This window comes from Gossypium hirsutum, chromosome D04 (assembly GCF_007990345.1).
Source record: "Gossypium hirsutum isolate 1008001.06 chromosome D04, Gossypium_hirsutum_v2.1, whole genome shotgun sequence".
Taxonomy (NCBI): Eukaryota; Viridiplantae; Streptophyta; class Magnoliopsida; order Malvales; family Malvaceae; genus Gossypium; species Gossypium hirsutum.
The window spans coordinates 42,966,283-42,981,098 of record NC_053440.1 but is presented as its reverse complement, the minus strand read 5'-3'; the positions used below and the strand labels follow the sequence as shown (position 1 = coordinate 42,981,098).

General features: G+C 36.0%; 2 protein-coding genes and 1 non-coding gene across 4 annotated transcripts; all 3 read left to right on the top strand.

Moving 5' to 3' along the window:
• Positions 1–2,003: 2,003 nt before the first annotated feature.
• LOC107898280 (probable phosphoribosylformylglycinamidine synthase, chloroplastic/mitochondrial) lies at positions 2,004–7,334 on the top strand. Of its 2 annotated transcripts, none has more exons than XM_041091193.1 (4): positions 2,004–2,152; positions 2,348–2,399; positions 2,629–6,829; positions 7,044–7,334. In XM_041091193.1, exons 2-3 carry the CDS (start codon positions 2,358–2,360, stop codon positions 6,823–6,825), a joined length of 4,239 nt encoding a protein of 1,412 aa, XP_040947127.1. In that variant the 5' UTR covers positions 2,004–2,152; positions 2,348–2,357; the 3' UTR covers positions 6,826–6,829; positions 7,044–7,334. The 2 variants fall into 2 exon arrangements, with proteins under 2 accessions (XP_040947127.1, XP_040947128.1); XM_041091194.1 differs by having other exon boundaries at positions 2,058–2,208.
• A 1,075-nt stretch (positions 7,335–8,409) lies between these two features.
• Positions 8,410–11,692, top strand: LOC107899666 (uncharacterized). Its single transcript, XM_016825435.2, has 4 exons — positions 8,410–8,996; positions 9,562–9,977; positions 10,827–11,082; positions 11,175–11,692. Exons 1-4 carry the CDS (start codon positions 8,594–8,596, stop codon positions 11,291–11,293), a joined length of 1,194 nt encoding a protein of 397 aa, XP_016680924.1. The 5' UTR covers positions 8,410–8,593; the 3' UTR covers positions 11,294–11,692.
• A 220-nt stretch (positions 11,693–11,912) lies between these two features.
• Positions 11,913–14,379, top strand: LOC107899667 (uncharacterized). Its single transcript, XR_005912039.1, has one exon. It is a non-coding gene; the product is annotated as an uncharacterized protein (transcript).
• The last annotated feature ends 437 nt before the right edge of the window (positions 14,380–14,816 follow it).

The window sequence follows — 14,816 nt, the reverse complement described above, 5'->3', positions numbered from 1 at the left end:
TGTCCTAAAAGTTTAGTGACAAAATTGCAAGGATTTTATTTAAGTAACCAAAATGAAAGCGTCCTAAAAATAGTTTGCCCAAATTTTAATTAAATATTTGCATGTAAGTATACATGGAAGAATATTTTAATTTTCCAAAAGCTTATTATTTGGAATTCATACGTTTATGAAACACTTGAAATTATTTATTTTCTTTTTTAATTTTTCTATTTTTTGTCAAATCTCTAAATTAAAACAAAATTAATATTTAAAGTATGTTTAATACATTATTTGAATTTTTTATTTAAACATGGTTTTGATTAAAAATTAAAAATATATAAAATGATTTAATTATTTTTAACAGTTAATATTAGAATAATTTAAATCTTTCATTTTTTTAAAAATATTTTTAAATTTTAAACAACTTTTAAAAGAATTTTATAACATCTAAAAATTTTTATTATTAATTTTTTAAAAATTATAATTGTTCTAAAATCATAGATAACCTTTATAAATTTAATGTACTTTTTAAAAATGTTTAATTTTATTTTATTATTTTAAAAGTTTTTTTCATTTTAAAGTAATGTTTATTTTATTTTATTTTTAAAAAATATTTTTCCATTTTTTTAAATTTTAGTAATTGTTGTAATTATAATTTTTTGTTAATCTATATTTTATTTAAAATATTAGTGCAACTAATATCTTTTTTATATATTTTTTAAAAATTAGTATAATCAATATTTTAATTTTTTTCCATGCATGTTTTTATTTACAATATTTTAATTTATTAATGGGTTTGTAGAAACAATTTTAAAAATCAATTAATCATTAGAAATTTATTTTTAGAATAGGTTTCAAAAATTGCTTTTAAAATATGTTCTAAAATTTTATTTCTTTTATCATATATTACAAATATATAAAAATAATAATAACTACTACTAATAATTTTAAACTTATATAATGCCCACCTACGTATTAAATAAAAATATAAATTTAATAAAATAAAATATACTAAAATGAAAAAAATTGAATTAACATTTAGAATTTATATGATAGATTGATGAAGATATTGATAATTTGTTAGAATATTATTATCGGATATTATCTTTTAGCAATTTGATTCCAAATGGGATAGTATATGATATTATTATGTATATTATCTCTTAGCAAATTATTAGCAATCTGATTCTTATAATCCTAAGCATCAATGTACTCATTGTGAATATCTTGTCAATTCTCATCGTTCTTCCCCCCTTGTGCAGTGTTTCCATGTCTTGCGATGGTGGTGGAATTTGTTGTCTGCACCTGAACTGTCGCATCACTCGGTCCGATTCGTGCATTTCCACCATCGCGTACACTATCAACAACACATTCGCGTCCCACATACTTCGATTGGCCAAAAATTCCAATGTGACGTATCCTATGATATTCGACTTGGCATATGACATTCGAATGCCCCCGATTAATCTCAGGATGAATGCTCGAGCGTATTGTTCTTTGACGGCATTGGACGGGTTTGGAGGAAGATCTTTGAAATTGGTTTCCGGCCACTTTATCTCGATCTGCACCGTAAAACTTTTGACTTTTAATATATGTTTAATAATCAATTTTCTCACTTTCTTATTATTTTCATCTTAACTTTTAACATTCTCAATTTAATTTTTTTGTCATCTTTTAATATTTTTAATAATCACCAATTTATTCCGAACTCTTTAGGTTTATTATTAATTAAGTTCTCAATATCTTTTTAATTTAAAATTTAATAACAATTAAATTTTTACAATTTAATTCATAAATGATTTTTTCCATTAATTTCATATATTTTCATATTAATTCCATAAATCATTCTATTTATAATTTCACAATCTCGATTTATGAAATCGAATTCCAAAATTCTACTTTCTGACAAAAGTTAAAATCGGATCGTCACAATAATAATATTATTTATTCCTTAAAAAACAATATTAATTATAAAAAAAATATTTATAATGTTGTAACTGAGTCCCGATAATAGGTATAAAATTAGACAAGTGGATTCGTGGGGGACTATTTAGTCCCCACGATCAAAGGATTCGGCGCAAAAAAGTAAAAGCGAATATTAGAAAAAAAAAAAAAAAGAATAAAGAGAGTAGGGTTTTTGGTCATCACTCCAAACCGAAGACTTCAAAATCTGGTTAGTTCCCTACACTCCCACTGCTTGCTGCCTCTTATTCCACTTTTATACAAACGGTTCTTCCTTTCATCTCTTTCTGCCGTGATTTTGGTTCCATTTCTTTACTTTATTATCTGAATAGGGTTTAAGGCCTAAACCCTAAACTTTATTTTCTGAATACAACTTATTTTGTCCTCTGGGTTTGTGTTCTTGCAGCTACTTGAAAATGGCTGGGTTAAGAGAGCTAACTGCGGCAGAGTTCCTGCAAGTAAGTTTTCCTTTATGTTCTACACTCTGTTTGGTCTCCGAGAAAGTGTGTTAAAGCAATTTTCCACGTACGGGTTTTCCTTGTTTTAGCTAAGAAATAGGACTGTTGTTTTCCTTTGATTTTTCTTATTAAACTAATAAAAACTGCATTGAGATCTTCTTCTTCATACAAACTGATTCAGGTTCTTAACTTTCTTCTTCGTTTTTTGGTGCACTTTGCCTTATTTCAGGGTACAACAAGGCAAACTCTGTTTTTGCAGAGAAATTCTTCGATTAAGTCAAGTAATCTATTATGGGGCAAGCTATGTAATCCAAGCCGGATGGGATACCTGTCTAATACGAAAGGTGCTTCTTTGAGGTGCTCTTCTCGGTCAAAGCCTAAAGCAATGGCTTCTGGAAATGTCCCTACTAGTTTGGTTGATGAGCAACCTGGATTGATTGAAAAGCCTGCTCAAGAGGTCGTCCATTTCTACCGTATCCCTTTGATACAAGAAGGTGCAAACGACGAGCTTCTCAAATCGGTTCAAACCAAAGTTTCTAATCACATTGTCGGGTTGAAAACCGAGCAGTGTTTTAATATAGGCCTTGCATCAAAAATTTCATCTGAGAAGTTCTCAACGCTTAAATGGATTCTTGGGGAAACATACGAGCCTGAAAATTTGGCAACTGAGAGTTTTCTTGTGAAGAAGAGGCAAGAAGGGTTGAATACAGTGATAGTTGAAGTTGGGCCAAGGTTGTCTTTTACAACAGCATGGTCCTCGAATGCTGTTTCAATTTGTCAATCATGTGGCTTGACTGAGGTGACTCGAATGGAGAGGTCCAGAAGATACTTGTTGTATAGTAAGGAAGCATTGCAGGAAAATCAAATTAATGAGTTTGCTGCGATGGTTCATGATCGGATGACGGAGTGTGTTTATACGCAGAGGCTCACTTCATTTGAAACTAGTGTGGCTCCGGAGGAGGTTCGTTTTGTGCCTGTCATTGAGAGGGGAAGGAAAGCGTTGGAGGAAATAAATCAGGAAATGGGTTTAGCATTTGATGAACAAGACTTGCAGTACTATACCAGGCTGTTTGTGGAGGACATAAAGCGGAATCCGACGAATGTAGAGTTATTCGATATCGCCCAATCTAACAGTGAGCATAGCAGGCATTGGTTTTTCACAGGGAAGATTGTTATTGATGGACAGCCCATGGATAGGACCCTCATGCAAATTGTCAAGAGCACTTTGAAAGCAAATCCAAATAATTCTGTCATTGGTTTTAAGGATAATTCGAGTGCAATAAAGGGGTTTCTTGCATACCGATTACGACCAGTTAAGCCTGGAACTGCCTGCCTACTAAATGAAACATCTCGTGAAATTGATGTCTTGTTTACAGCTGAAACACATAACTTCCCATGTGCAGTGGCACCCTACCCAGGTGCAGAGACAGGTGCAGGTGGCCGTATTAGGGATACACATGCCACTGGAAGAGGATCATTTGTTGTTGCATCCACAGCTGGTTACACAACTGGGAATCTTAATATAGAGGGATCATATGCCCCATGGGAAGACTCATCTTTCACTTATCCATCAAATTTGGCTTCTCCTTTGGAAATTCTCATTGAGGCTAGCAATGGTGCATCTGACTATGGCAACAAATTTGGTGAGCCATTAATCCAGGGTTTTACTAGAACATTTGGAACGAGACTCCCTAGTGGTGAACGTCGTGAATGGCTGAAGCCTATCATGTTTAGTGGAGGCATTGGACAGATTGATCACACTCATATATCGAAAGGGGACCCAGAAATTGGAATGTTAGTTGTAAAGATTGGTGGCCCTGCATATCGGATTGGAATGGGCGGTGGAGCTGCGTCTAGTATGGTTAGTGGCCAGAATGATGCAGAACTTGATTTTAATGCTGTACAGCGTGGAGATGCTGAAATGGCACAAAAACTGTACCGTGTAGTTCGTGCCTGCATTGAGATGGGGGAGGATAACCCGATTATTAGCATTCATGATCAGGGAGCTGGTGGGAATTGCAATGTTGTCAAGGAAATCATATACCCAAAGGGTGCTGAGATTGATATTAGGGCCATTGTTGTTGGAGATCACACTATGTCTGTTTTGGAGATATGGGGTGCAGAGTATCAAGAACAAGATGCAATTTTGGTAAAACCTGAAAGCCGCAAGCTGTTGGAATCAATATGTGCAAGGGAAAGACTTTCGATGGCTGTTATTGGGACTATTAATGGTGAGGGACGTGTTGTTCTAGTTGATAGCGTAGCTATTGAAAAAAGCCGTGCAAGTGGACTCCCTCCCCCTCCTCCAGCTGTTGATCTTGAGCTTGAGAAAGTGCTAGGTGACATGCCTCAAAAATCCTTTGAATTCAAGCGAGTGTCTTATGCACGAGAACCGCTTGATGTTGCTCCTGCAATCACAGTCATGGACTCATTGAAGAGAGTATTAAGACTTCCATCTGTATGTTCCAAACGGTTTTTGACAACAAAAGTTGATAGATGTGTAACAGGTCTTGTAGCACAGCAGCAAACGGTTGGTCCCTTGCAGTTACCTCTAGCTGATGTTGCAGTCATTGCTCAAAGTTATGTTGACTTAACTGGGGGTGCCTGTGCCATTGGAGAGCAACCTATCAAGGGGCTGCTTGATCCAAAAGCAATGGCTAGACTGGCTGTTGGAGAAGCTCTCACAAATCTTGTTTGGGCAAAGGTTACTTCTTTGTCTGATGTCAAAGCAAGCGGAAATTGGATGTATGCTGCCAAGCTTGAGGGTGAAGGAGCAGCCATGTATGATGCTGCTATTGCTCTTTCAGAAGCAATGATTGAACTCGGTATCGCTATTGATGGTGGGAAGGACAGTCTGTCAATGGCTGCCCATGCAGGTGGGGAGGTTGTTAAGGCTCCTGGAAATCTTGTAATTAGTGCCTATGTCACTTGTCCTGACATAACAAAAACGGTAACCCCAGATTTGAAGCAAGGAGATGATGGTATTTTGCTTCATATTGATTTGGCAAAGGGAAAGCGGCGTCTGGGTGGATCCGCTTTGGCTCAGGTTTTTGATCAGATTGGGAATGACTGCCCTGATATTGATGATGTTTCTTACCTTAAGAGAGTTTTTGAGGGGGTGCAGGACGTTCTTGGAGATGGTCTGATCTCTGCAGGTCATGATATCAGTGATGGTGGATTACTAGTTTGCGCGTTGGAGATGGCATTTGCTGGAAATTGTGGCATTGCATTGGACTTGGCTTCTCTAGGAAATAGTGTTTTCCAATCACTTTTTGCTGAAGAGCTTGGTCTCATTCTTGAGGTAAGCAGGAATAACTTGGATAGTGTGATGGAGAAGCTTAGCAGTGTGGATGTTTCTGCTGAGATAATAGGACGAGTAACCACCTCACCTGTGATAGAGCTCAAGGTTGATGGAATTACTCATTTAAATGAGAAAACTTCTCTGCTGAGAGATATGTGGGAGGATACAAGTTTCCAGCTCGAAAAGTTGCAGAGATTAGCTTCTTGTGTGGAACTGGAGAAAGAAGGTTTGAAGTTTCGGCATGAGCCTTCTTGGCCCTTGTCTTTCACTCCTTCAGTTACAGATGAGAAATTTTTGACTACAACTTTAAAACCGAAAATAGCCATCATTCGTGAGGAAGGGAGCAATGGAGACAGAGAAATGTCAGCAGCATTTTATGCTGCTGGTTTTGAGCCTTGGGATGTTGCAATGTCAGACCTTCTTAACGGAGTTATTTCTTTGAATGAATTCCGTGGAATTGCATTTGTTGGAGGTTTTAGTTATGCCGATGTGCTTGATTCTTCAAAAGGTTGGGCTGCGTCCATACGCTTCAATCAGCCTCTTCTCAATCAGTTTCAGGAATTTTACAAGCGCCCTGATACTTTCAGTCTTGGCGTTTGCAATGGATGTCAGTTAATGGCTCTGTTAGGGTGGGTCCCAGGGCCCCAAGTGGGGGGTGTTTTTGGTGCTGGTGGGGACCCATCACAGCCCAGGTTTGTTCACAATGAGTCTGGCCGATTTGAATGCCGGTTCACAAGTGTGACTATAAAGGACTCTCCCGCCATGATGTTTAAAGGAATGGAAGGCAGTACATTAGGTGTATGGGCTGCCCATGGTGAGGGAAGAGCATATTTTCCTGATGATGGTGTTCTGGATCGTGTATTACATTCAGATTTGGCTCCATTAAGATATTGCGATGATGATGGGAACCCAACAGAGGCATACCCCTTCAACTTGAATGGTTCTCCTTTAGGAGTGGCTGCAATTTGTTCTCCTGATGGTCGACATCTTGCCATGATGCCTCATCCAGAGCGGTGTTTCCTGATGTGGCAGTTCCCTTGGTATCCAATGGACTGGAATGTGGACAAGAAAGGCCCTAGTCCATGGTTAAGAATGTTTCAAAATGCCAGAGAGTGGTGCTCATGATATGGTCAGTTTTTCTACTCAACTCATGATGTTTGATCTTGGCATTTCATATTTGAAAATTATTGAAAGCGCAGTGTCTGTGCTTGTCTTTGACAAAATCCTGCAACATAATCTAAAGAACTAATAGCAAAATATGACAATATTTAACCGCAACCGCTAGTTTATTTGGAAATGACATTTGCATTGAGCTCACTTTTTTTAATTTTTTTTAATCACAGGTTATGAGATTCAAAGGACAAATGAGAGGAGTTGAAGTGTGATTGATGATGGATGCTTCATCTGAGTTAAACTGTTATATTGAAATGCCTGGAAAGCAGTCTTAGTCTTTAATTTAGACATAAAGAGTCTTTGCTTTGTGCAAACCTCAGGAACTGTGTCTTAATACTATTTCTTCATCATGCAACTGACAGGAGAGTTTACTTTTTTTGCTTTCTTTTCACAATCTTGTTCGGTGTCTTCAGCTCATAATTTTTCCTTTTAAATTGGAATACTAATAAAAATTTTTGGTATTTTCATCTGCTAATAAATCACAGTATCTTTGAGAGCTCTATGGTGAATATAATCCATGTATGCCTCAATCGTGTGTTTACACCTGTTATCTTGGGTTTATTTTATACTTTCCTATCATACCTAAAAATTAGTTCATTGAAGTTGCGTGTGATTTACTGTGTGCCACGAATATTTTTAGGAATTGTTGTTATGAGAATTTTAGAACTATTAAACTAATATTTTCTTTTACTGAATTAACCTAGTCATTCAACTCGATTGGAATGAACATTATTGTCAATACAAGATTGTGTAGGTTCAAGTACGCCGTAACATGTTATCCTCTTATTTATGTGTTAGGGAAAGACTATAGATAGTTTTAATTATTATCTTAAAAAGAGTAAATATGATCGGAATCTATAATAAGATTGTTAAATAAAACCATTAATCCTATGTAATATGAAATTAATTAAGAATTGGCAACGCAAATAGTAATTTTTTAAATTTGTGTAACTCTTAGACTTAGTGTAATTTTTTATGGGATAAATCTCAAAACTATACATGAATTATGATTTAATGTGTAATTGTATACATAAAGTTTGATTTTGTATAAATTTATACATAAAATTTTAATTTGATCCAATTCTTATAAATTATTAACACAAGTATTGATATAATATCACTTTAGGTTTATATATTGCATACATAAATAATTATATTTATCCAATATAAAAATAAATTGATGTATTTATTTATTTAAATGCGTATGATTAAATCAAAATTAAAGCTTCAAATATACATTTGAATCACAATTAAAATTTCACGTGTACAATTGCACAAAATTAAAGTTCATATATGAAATTGCTCATTAAATCAAAGTTAATGTATAATTTTGGTATTTTTTATTTTTTATTTAACATGCTATATTTTTTAATTATTAATATTTTTATATTACTTTTAACTACGGTGTCATTTAGCTGATATTAAATTTGAAAATCATTAAATATATGTAATAATTAATTAAATATTTACTTTCATTATTTACCAAAATATGTTTTACATTTCCAAAATTTTGAAAACAAAAACAATCGGAAGAACCGTAGGTAGATGGTCGAAAATTGGTAAAAATGGCGCAGAGCGGGAAACAGGTGTCCGAAAATTAAGAAAGTTAGCAAATTGCTACTGCCACTGCCACCTACCCCTCTGCCTCTCTCTCTCTCTCTACTCTCTTCAAGGCATTGATCTCTCAAAAATTATGCCTTTATTCGCTCTTTGATGTCAAATGTGGCAACTTCTCTTGGGCGCAGCTGTTGCAGGATCCACCGGACTCCTTGCTAAACACCTCTTTAACCCTAAATCAATTTCTCAAGATTCCTCAAACACCAATTTTGATACAGAAAAACAAGATCCTCGTCTCCAAAATCGGTATTTGGAATCTGGGTGTGAGAGTAATTGGGATGAAATACCGAAGCAAGGTGAGATCTTTAGATTTTCCAGTTCTGAGTCTGCTGTAAAAACTAAAACTGGGGTTAAGGCAAGGAAAAAAGTTGTCTTGAAGAAGGCTGAGAAAAGATCAAATGGTGGTAGTGGTGTAGAGGTGAACACAAAGAAGTTTTCTGTTTGCTTGAAGAAGAGGAGAACTGCTAAAAATGAGGCTTATAAGTGTGGGGCATTCCCTTCTAAAGGTATGATTCTATTCATTTATCAACTCTCAAGCTGTATTTGATGTTCGGTCAGGCCTGCAAATGTTAGAATTTAAATGTAGTTGTAGATATGGGTATGCTTTGAATTTTGATGGAATTCATTGAATTATATATGTCTTTAAGTTCTCAGATTTTTGTCATCTAATATCTAAGTGATAGAAAACAGAACTCCAGTTTGCACTGTGATCTTATTAAGTTGTTGTGAATGTCAGACATGGAAGAGTGAAAGATGTTTATATGTTGCCAAGTCAATGTCTAGACCTCTTGCGGTATACATAACTTGCAAACATGGTTATGGAACCAACCGCTTCTCAGTCCATCACTTAATTCTCAAGGCTGGAGAAAAGTGGGGTGCTGGTGGGGTGGGCTTTGTGAATATTTTATTGAAAGATTGTTCTTTTGGTAAAGAAATTCCTGACTTGATAATCGATACAATAGAAAGTGATGAACAGGGGTAATAAAGATTGTTTATAGTTCCATGTGCTGTCAAGATACACTTACTTTTTTTTCTAATACTCAAATTTACTTGGTATTTTTTACTCCTCAGATAGCTCTGTATTTCGCTGGGGACTTGGCTTTGGTATCATGTACATGATGTCAGCTGGGAGGGCTGAGATCGATAAATTGAACTCAGCCATGGATGAGACTGCAAAAGTGGTTCAGGAGTTAAAAACTACACTATGCAAAAGAAAATCATCTTGCAATCTACATGCTTCCAGTTCTGCAAGTGAAGTTGCCGCAAGCTCAAAGAAGTTTAGTGGCAAGAATTCGCAGTTACTGCTCAGGAAGTCAGGTACTGGGAACAGAGACCATAATGAGACCAAAGTCTGCAGCCTCCCAGTATTTGATGATGGTGAATATGCCAGTAGTGTTCTTACTGAAGAGCCTGAACCAGAGCTGGAGGTTGTGGAAATGGATCAACTAGAGGCAGAGCTCGAGTTAGAACTGCAAAAATTGAGTGAGGTTAACTTTTCAACTACCTTTACATCCTTTATTTCAATTACTTACTGGTTAAAGGTGCTTCCTTTTTACTGGTTTATCCATATCTCTACCTTTACTAAATATTTAGGACAAGAGTTATCTAAAATTAGATTTTGAATAAACTCTTAAAGGGATAGTTTTGCCTCTAGATCCAACAATTCTCTTTTAAATGCAATTTCAGACCACTTTAACAGATTATTCTTATCAATGAAATTCCATAGCTGACCAAATTTAACCACTAACTGTTTTACTGTATGTGTGAGTGATCGAGGAGTAAAATGCATGAGAGAGTAGCTAGTAGGTTTACTTGTTGAAAGGAATATCTTTGTGGATCTTAGCTCATAGCTTGACCGCTTGATGCTAATACTAGCTGATAGTTCATGGGACCAATCACTGACGTAACATTTTCAAAAGTAAATTGTGCTACAGGACTAACGGTGCATGCAGCAACCTTCATAATGTAGAGCACTTTGGATATTTTGTCGAATATGAATAGGAACTTCTGCATGCTAGTATTAAGCCATACCAGGAGGAACTGAAACATATGGAATGAAGATGAGCAGTGATAGCATCACTTTACATGGGGAAATTTGATAACTGTGGACATTGGCCAGACCTTAAAGACGGAATATGCCAATTTGTGTGGTTAAAGAAACATAGTAGCTGATGAATGAGAAAAATTGCATAAGAAAGATGGGAAACATATAAATACCTCTGCAATGAGTATATATACATAAATATATATTTTTTCTGGTTTGACTTTTTATAAACTCTGTTGCATCTGCTTAGAATTACAACAATATTGCTACTCACCCGAAAATACTTTTGCAGACTGAGGTTTCAGCCAAAAGTTTGCATGAGCCAGTGGGAGAGAGGTTTGATTCATACCAGAGCAAGGGAGTATTGCCGTCTGAACTAGATCAGAAACTGTGCCATGTGTTAATCGAGCAGCAAGAAAACCAAATCGAGGAGCTAGAATCTGAATTGAATTCGGCTCAATCCAAGCTCCGTGAGAAAGAAGCTGAACTCCAAGCACTAAAGGATTGCGTTAAACGCCTGACTAATTTCTCTCTGTCGACTGGCTCAGGTAAGACTTAGATCAGATTCATGAATTCTAGGCTACAGATTATGTTAAATTCTGTAGTGTCGTATCTTTAATACCAATGCAATGATTCTCAGATGACGATACCGAGGCCCAAGGGGACCAAGAATGTATGAAGGATCAAGATAGCTCTATTAAAAGTGGATCTGAAACAAGGAAATCATTGGTTGGTATGAAAAGACATATGGAGTTTTAAGTCCAACTGATATCAAGGTAATTCATAAGCAATCGTCAGAGACCATCAGAACAATAATACCAACAGTGTGGGTCACACCATTCTTAAAATCAAAATCTAGCTTGCCTAATTCCCTGTGCACCCTTCAATATTATATTACTATAGCATCAGAAACCCATAAATTGTAGTCTTTTTATTGTATTCCCCTTAGTGTCTGATTACTTTATTAGGATATCTTTATATATATGTTATGCCTAGTGTTTGGAGCTGAACTCTCTCCACTAAGTAGTTCCTAATTGACTTAGATATAGCTTGCCTAGTTGTTAGTCAAGCTCTTTCTTGAGTGCCTAAGGGAAAGCCTGTATATCATAGTTGACTTTTTTGTTATCTTGTTGGAAGAGAAAATTACAATTATGTCCATTCGCCTGTTGGTAAATTACAGTCCCTCCCGCAAACTCTCAAAGGTTGATTTGAATGCACTAAAAGGGTAATCTTGGAAGCAAGCAATTGTAAGAGAGATTTATAGTGCGGTGGTGGTTGCTTGTTCAGAGCCAGATAAAATATTGGTGGAGCCATGGAAGATGACCCCATAACTTGTTCTTTACCTGAAAAACTTCTACTTTTTTTGACTTTTATTAATGATAGAGCCCATTTCACATTATCAGGCGCCATTGGAGGGTACACAAAACCAAACTTAAAAACCTCCCATGATTTCCAAGAGCTTTGAGATATCTATAAAGGGTAATGATCAGTTCACTTTAACCTGACTTTTAATCACAATGAGTGAACAGCTTTTCTAATCCATTACATTTCTTCAATGATATTTTGAAGATTAAAAGGAATAAAAAAGGTCAAGTTTACGAGGATGAAAAACCTAATGCGGTGACTGTCAGGCTTAAAGCATGCAAACCTAAAACAAGCTTTCAAAACAGAATGTCTGATATTCAAAACATCAGTGTTAGAAATCTGATGTCTTCATATGTAGGTGGTTGACTTTTAAGTATAGGCTGTCCTGTCATGTTAGACCTATGGATCTAATCTAAAGCAAACAGATTCAACCATTATTTATATTCTGTACCGTAGTTTACTGTATAAATTACAGATCTACAGTGTTTATCCTTGTTAGCTACTGATTCTACACTTGTTCATGGAGGGCAAAGATAAATGAGTATAATCAAACAAAATTCCTTTATGTTTAAATTAGCATTTTTATTTTTTATTTCCGCTTTGCATCAATCACCATCCAATCATGAATGCTTTGGTGTGACTGAACTGAATGGACAACAGCCTCACCTTATCCTGTTAAAACCCCTCTTCTTCCAAACAATAACTTAGATGTTAATATTACTACACTGAATCAAGATCCAACGGTCATCACTGCACTATATTAACTACACTTGCAGATGAATCTGTCGTTTTCCCTGCTTTACTTTCATTTGTTTTTTACAGATTGTTTTTCTTCAGTAAAATAATGAATGACCTCGATGGCAAGACCAGGCTAAGCCAAACAGAACCCTACAAGACTACAACCCCAAAAGAAAATATATATCTATGTATTATATTACAATGGATTCACCCATCCGTGCAATATAAATTTTTAATAAGAAAAAAAAGAAGCAAAAGCAGAGAGAAAAACAAACAAGGAAGGTGACCACAGACCAGACCACTATATCTTCTTCAGTTTGTTAGCAGACCCAAAGACGGACAGCCAGCCATCCCCAGACCTCTTACACGCAAAACCACATGCTTTTAGAGGAAGACAAACAGCCAAAGTACAAATCTTTTCAATCTCCTAACTCAAAAAGAAAAAAAAGCTTGTTACGAAAGCAAAGCGAAAGCCAAATCTACAAATACTCGTGATAAAAAGAGTAGAAAAAGAAAAAAGAAGTGTTTTTGTTTGGGAGGGAAAATGAAGCTATCGTCGAAACCCATGTCGAGTCCGGGTCGTGCTGAGAAGTATCCGCCACCATTGATGCGGTTTTTGAGAAGCAATGTTGGGAGTAGAAGCAGGGGAAGGTCACGTACAAGCCCAATGTTCGTTAGGAAAAAGAATACCGCCATTGAAACCCAAGAGCCTTCTTCGCCTAAAGTTACTTGCATGGGTCAGGTTCGTGTCAGGCGCTCCAAACAAACCGCTTCCAAATCCAGTCGACCAGGACTCCCGACTCGCCGCCGTAGCCGCTGTAAATGGATCAGAAACTCTCTGTTTTGTCATCATCTCCCTGGGAAAGTCAAGGCCAAGCCTGGTTTTCGATGCTCTTGGAAGAAATTGGGGGCGTTTTTCCATATGGGGTGTTGTAGAAAACCACAGAATGGGGAAGATTCATCGAAATTTGGGATCAAAACTGGAGATTCCGTACCAGAAGAAGAAGAAGAAAAGAGTGAAGAAATGAGAAGGAAGCTAAGATTTTCGCATCTTCTTCCTGTTCATCGCCACCCAAAAATGCATTGCTTTTAACACGTTGTCGATCTGCTCCGTACAGATCTTCTTCTTTAGCTTGTAGGTTTTGGGGATCGCCATTTGCTAACCAAGACAAAAACGAAGAAGAAACAGAGGAAACAAAGCTAGAAAGCAGAGGATTCAAAGAAGAAGAAGAGAATCCCAGTTTAACAAAAGTGTCCCTTTGCAGAAACTCGGAGCAGGGAACCCAAATGGATTCAGAAAATCTGGGATTTTGCAAGGGTATTGAAGAGCAAAAAGTGGTGTTGAAAACAGAGCAAGTTGGGGATGTACGGCCTCTAATCCTCACAAGATGTAAATCAGAACCGGCGAGAACAGCCGAAAGACTCAATCCTGAGATGAGTTTCTGGAAGAAAAGAAAATTGGGTTTCACGTGATTCATCTAACTTTATTTTTCTTCAATTAATTTTCTGAATATTTTTGCTTTCATTTTCTTTTCTAGGAAGAAGCTGTAATTTAAAAATTTTCCCCCTATACATGAATGTTGTATTAAGACATCATCTAGAGCCGTAAGAGAGAATCTCTACAGCTCTTAGGTAATACATAAAAAAGGTGGTTTTTTGGGGGGGGACATTTCAAAGAAGAAAGGCTTCGTCAATAGTATACTGGAATTTGAAATCAAATGTTAAAATTTCTTTTCTATGCATTTACAGAGATCAATGGTGTTGGCAAATTACTTTTGATATTTTGATACATACAATTATCCCTCGTGGTTGTTAGGTTAGATACACGGTGCGCTTACCTGTGGTTAACAATAGCGGTGAGATTAAATATTATAATGATATTGTAAGATAAAAAAAAATAAGCTAAACGCACTGCCCACCATCCATTCAAATCCACCTAAGTTTTAGGTTAAGAGTGCTTTCGAGAGAAAAACATTTTTTGAAAAGAAGCTAAAAATTTCAACCTATAAAAAAACAGATTGTTTAAGAATGTTTTTGTTCTAAAAATATTTTTATCCTAGAAATGCTTATTAGAAACAATACTAAACAGGCCCTAATTCTTAAAATTGGGGACGTAATTCAACTTATATAAGTAGCGTAATATGAAGCTCAATCAAAATATATATTTCAAATTTTAAAT